Source organism: Acanthisitta chloris, unplaced genomic scaffold (assembly GCF_000695815.1).
Source record: "Acanthisitta chloris isolate BGI_N310 unplaced genomic scaffold, ASM69581v1 scaffold24557, whole genome shotgun sequence".
In the NCBI taxonomy this organism is placed as follows: domain Eukaryota; kingdom Metazoa; phylum Chordata; class Aves; order Passeriformes; family Acanthisittidae; genus Acanthisitta; species Acanthisitta chloris.
The window spans coordinates 11,791-16,850 of NW_008684627.1; the positions used below are offsets into that span (position 1 = coordinate 11,791).

At 44.0% G+C, this 5,060-nt stretch overlaps 1 protein-coding gene across 1 annotated transcript in view; it reads right to left on the reverse strand.

Annotated features, from left to right (window-relative positions):
- Positions 1 to 4,254, reverse strand: part of HMMR (hyaluronan-mediated motility receptor (RHAMM)) — a gene marked incomplete at both ends in the record, with an annotated part of 11,217 nt that extends 6,963 nt beyond the window's left edge. Inside the window, 6 exons of the mRNA XM_009079421.1 lie at positions 51 to 151; positions 701 to 787; positions 1,020 to 1,208; positions 2,532 to 2,612; positions 3,494 to 3,570; positions 4,156 to 4,254. Of these exons, the coding sequence (XP_009077669.1) occupies positions 51 to 151; positions 701 to 787; positions 1,020 to 1,208; positions 2,532 to 2,612; positions 3,494 to 3,570; positions 4,156 to 4,254 (634 nt within the window). The remainder of the gene's footprint in view (positions 1 to 50; positions 152 to 700; positions 788 to 1,019; positions 1,209 to 2,531; positions 2,613 to 3,493; positions 3,571 to 4,155) is intronic.
- Between the last annotated feature and the right edge of the window lie 806 nt (positions 4,255 to 5,060).

Here is a 5,060-nt window from a genome sequence, read left to right on the forward strand (position 1 = left end):
GCACAGCTAGATAACATGTCACCTAAGTCAATTCCCTTCCTTCTACTTACAGTTTTTCTTGTAACTGTGTTATTTTTCCTTTTGAGTGCTCTAGATTCCTTTGTGCTTCCTGAAGCTTCATTTCCATGTTTTCCTGCTTTGCAAGTGCAGTCTTCCAAAAAATAAAAAAGACATATTAACATTAAAATGAGATTTCATAAAAAAAACTAAATCCATTGTTAAACTGAAATCAATTAGTCATTACAGTTTAATGACAGTGCTTGCTCTTGCTGCTGTGCTAAATGTGATTCAAAGTGTCCCTCTGCAAAGATATCAGCCATCTGTTAGAACAGCCACCACCAGAAAAACACAACATGTGTAAGAGCTTCAAATTATACTTAGGATCACTGATTTTCTAAGAGATTCAGTGTGATCAACAGACTGGTATTACAGAGGTGTTTCTGTGCTTCCTTACTTGAACTCAGATTTGCTCTGCAGGTCACCGGAATCAAGAATATTCATTGACTGATCATAGAATCATTTAGCTTGGAAAACACCTCCAAGATCATCAAGTTCAACTTTTGGCTGATCTTTCTTTCCCCATTTTCACTCTACAGAAAGTAAACTACCAAATTGAGGACAGAAACAATGTGATCTGCAGTTCACTGTTTGCTCCTGAACAGTTCAGAATTACTGTCCTGTGCAGTGCCAACAGTCATACCTTTTCCTTAGCATCTCTCTTGCTTCTGAGCTTCATTAACTCCATGCACAGGCTGCTCATCTTCTTCTGCACACCATCTTCAGACAGCTTGTAAGAGAAGATAAAAGCACTAAGCAAAACTTGGTATGAATTGCTCTTCACACAATCCTTTCCAAGTGTTCCCTCCTGCCCTGTCTTTAGACAGCAGTGCACACGATCCCAAACCAGACATGCTCTATCCCTGTGCCAGTGAAGGGGCACAGGGAACATCTAATCCTCTTGCACAGGAAGCTCAGCAACAGCAAAGGCAAAGCAAGTACGCACTGATTGGTCTGAATACCTTTGACTTGAGTAGTTCACTGGTTCTTGTTACTTCCAGAAGCTGTTTTTTCAGGCATGCCATATTTGCTGAAAGAGATGTTTTCTCCTGCACTGCAGCACTCAGCTTGGCTTCAACCTTAGCCAGATCCTCTTCCAGAGCCTGCAGTTTTTTATCCTGCTCTCCGCGCTCCCTCACTAACGCCCGAATCTAAAACAAGAGAGGCATTTTCTTTATTTCCTATCATTATTCCTCTTAAATAATGTCATTAGCTTCGCCTCTCCAAGAAAACCAGAAGCAAAAGTATTCAAACTGTATTGACTTTCATTCAGAATATGAATCTTTAACTCTGTCATTGATGGGAAAGGAAGTAACAATCACCACAACTGTAACAATCACACACCACACATTTGCAGTCCCAGCATTTCATCTGACTTATTCTGTGTTGCTGAGCCAGTACAACATGTCAAAGTTACAGCAGTCTTAGCTTTGACTTGCAACAGAAGCCAACTCTCCTCTTTGGCTGTGACAGACAACAAGACACAATGTGACATTTGAGACACAAGGCATCACTTAGCACACAGAAGTGTATTGATACAGTTTAAGCTGCCTCAAACTAAAAAATGATGGCAATTAGTAAGAAAACATCTCAGCAAACAGTTCTTAAATAAAACAAAACCTTTTGGGGTAGTGTGCTGGTTTGGGCTGAAGTGGAGTTAACTTTCTTCACAGTGGCCAGTGTGGGGCTATGTTTAGGGTTTGTGCAGAGCATGAGGTTGATAATGCAGAGATGTTTTTGTTGTTGCTGAGCAGAACTCACACAGAGACAAGGCCTTTACTGCTTTCTGTACTGCCACACTGGCAAAGGAATTTGGGGGGTGCATGGGAGCTTGGGAGGAGACACAGCTGGGACAGGTGACCCAAAATGACCAAAGGGATATTCCATACCATATGATATCATGTCAGCATATAAGATGGAAGGAAGAAGGAGGAAGGGGGGATGTTTGGAGTGATGTGTTTGTCTTCCCAAGGACCCGTTACGTGTGATGGGCCCTGCTCTTCTGGAGATGCTGAACACCTCCTGTCTGTGGGAAGTAGTGAATTAATTCCTTGTTCTGCTTTGTTTGTGTGTGCAGCTTTTGCCTGCCCTATTGAACTGTCTATCTCAACAGATGAGTTTTTCTAGCTTTTACCCTTCTCTCTCCCCCATCCCGTTGGTAGGGGAGTGTGTGAGCAGCTGCGTGGGGCTTGGCTGCTGGCTGGGGTTAAACCATGACAGGTAGTGGACTTAGTCCTCCTTTCAACAAGACAGACAGCATAGCTGTTCCAAATCAGCAACAATTAATGCCTTTCCATCAGCAAACCCATCACTTTGTAAATCTCTCAACATCTGGATCAGCTCTGCTCCTCACAGAGCTGTTTGCAAACTACTTGTAAGCTGTGTTATGCAAAAGGCCAATTCTACCAGCTTGTATTTTGCATGGTGGTAAGTGGGAAACTTGACAGGAATGCACTCAGGTACTGTATTCATACCTCCTTCTCCAGTGCCTTCTGTTTCTTCTTTTCCTTCATAAGCATAAGATCTTTTTTAGTCTTCACAGCCCCATTACCTGGCTTTGGAGAACAGGTGTGTTAGAGACAGTTAATGCAATCTCTAGCTGCACGCTAGTTGAACAGCACAGGTAAGCATGAGAGTGGGTCCCTTCACACAGACAATACACATGAAAAGCAAACCTTGCTCTCTCTCTCTCACACACAGGGCACACAAGTATCAGGTTAGGATGAGGTTTACCACTGTACTTTCTCATCAGCATTACTCTGCAGGGACAGCTCATAACCACTGTGACAGGAGGAGATGAAGAAAGCTGGAGACATTACCACTCCCTGAACTTAATAAAAACAATTCTAACCTCTTAACCACAGGGTTTGCAGAATCTCATCCTACATCATCAATATTAGTAAAGCTCTTAACCACAGGTTTGCAGAAGCTCATCCTACATCATCAATATTAGTAAACTGAATTAGCAGGTCAAGGTTGTAATTTCTCAACTTGTTAAGCTATGCATCCCCAAATCCACGTCCTTGCACACGGCACTGAGAACCTGTGCATGCAGTACACCCACTTCTTATTTCTTTCACTGCCAGGTTTCTACTCTGCCCTGTGCAGCCCACAAAAGCAGGAACAGAAACACAATCTCCTTAAAAAGAAGCAGCCACACCATAATTACATGCTGAGCAAGAGCAAAAGAGACCCCAACACTGGAACACCAAAGATGACAAGCCACTCTGTAGTCCCAAGCAATCATCACATGATTCCTAAAGATGATGCAATTTCATTTTCGCCGCTTAGATGCTAAGGAACAGAAGCACAACAGTGTGTTCCATGGTTCACTCAGATGAGCCAACAGTAATTGTATGAAGAGCCTACATGGTTTAATCAGTCAGAGGCTTAGCTGGGAATTAACAGTGCTACAGACACCACACAAGAGACTTACTGTTGATCCGAGGGATGCAAATCTCCTTCCAGTTACAGGGGTGGGTGCACTCATCTCAATGCTCTGACTTGCCTCACCTGCAGAAGGATGGAGAAAAGACTGTTAGAGGCAGAGGGTGTATGTGCACACAGGGAGGGAAATTTAACCCAGCCAGGCAAGGTTATCTGACTTGTTATACAAGAGACAGCAATGCCACCTGGTTATTAACTATTCACAACCTACTCCAGCTGCTTCCTTACTGCAGTCAGGCAGTGCAATATTAATCATCTAGGCACCTGAAAGTTTAGAGAGACACTACCAGATGACAGCCAGCTGTAAGAGTCCAGATTCTGCAGAGCTTCCCCTCCACCATCCAGATCCATATCAGTTTTCACCCAGGGGATGCTTTAGATTCAAAAAGCCCATGAAAATATCACTAAACCCACAGCTAACAAAGCAGTTAAATCATTTATTTCACACCCAGCGGTTCCCCTGATTGGCATAAGTCACATATACAGCTATTTTTGGAAGATGCAGTTAGGCTGTTACAGCTGCTGTTCCCTTGGGCTGGAGCGCAGGCAGTGAGCCCCTGAGAGCTGAGCACATCAGTGAGCACATCAGCACTGACAGCTGTACCATTCAAACACCTCATACCAGTACGTGCAAATCTTAAAGCAACTTACTCCTCTGTCTCCTAACCCCTTGGCTGGCTCCAGAGGACAGCAAAGTTTTCACCCCCTCTGACGACTTCACCTCACAGGAATCTCTCAGTGGGGCAAGTGCTAGAAACGAGATGTGCAGAATAGCAGAGAACCATGAAAGGAAGTGACAGGTTTACAGCTTCAGTGAGTTGAGGTTGGTAATACATTGGAGTTAAATGCACTTAAAAACATCCCAAACCAAAGAACTGGAGCCTCAGTTCTCATCCTCCCCATAAACACAATGTAAAGCCTAAGTCACACGAGGCGGAAAAGGTCTCTTCATCACACTGCTAACAAGATTACAAACTGGTTTACATCCACAGCATTGTAAGGCATCTTATTAGTCACAGCAAGGCATTAACTTCCATACAGAAAAACACCAAAGGGTTAGGGGATCTTAATGCTAACGGGTGAAAAAGTCAGTCTAAAGAGTTAAAAGACAGAAAGCAAACTTGGCTTGCTTTCTTAATCATCTTACAGTTTAGAAGATGCTATTGAATGCCTTTTTCTCCAAACAGCATCTCCTCTAAATAACTAAGTTAATCAAACTTTGACGAAGCAAAAAAGGCTTGTTTTGAGACCTTTTAAGGGAAACAGCTGATAGAAAAGAGGTGGCTACAAGTCCTTCATACAATTACAAAGCCTCAAGCCCAGTACACACTTATCCGCTTTGCTCCAGCTTTCTGCAAACGGGAACAACTCCGTTTAACAGAACAGGTGACACAGGAGAGCCACCAGATACAGCCAAAGTGCTTAATGGCCAGGAACGCCAAAACCCCATGGCCAGGAACTCATCCACCACCCAACGCGCTGGGCAGCAGCCCGACCCGCAACGCGAGCGTTCCCCGCAGCCCGGGACCAGGCGCCGCGACCCTTCCCTCGGTGGA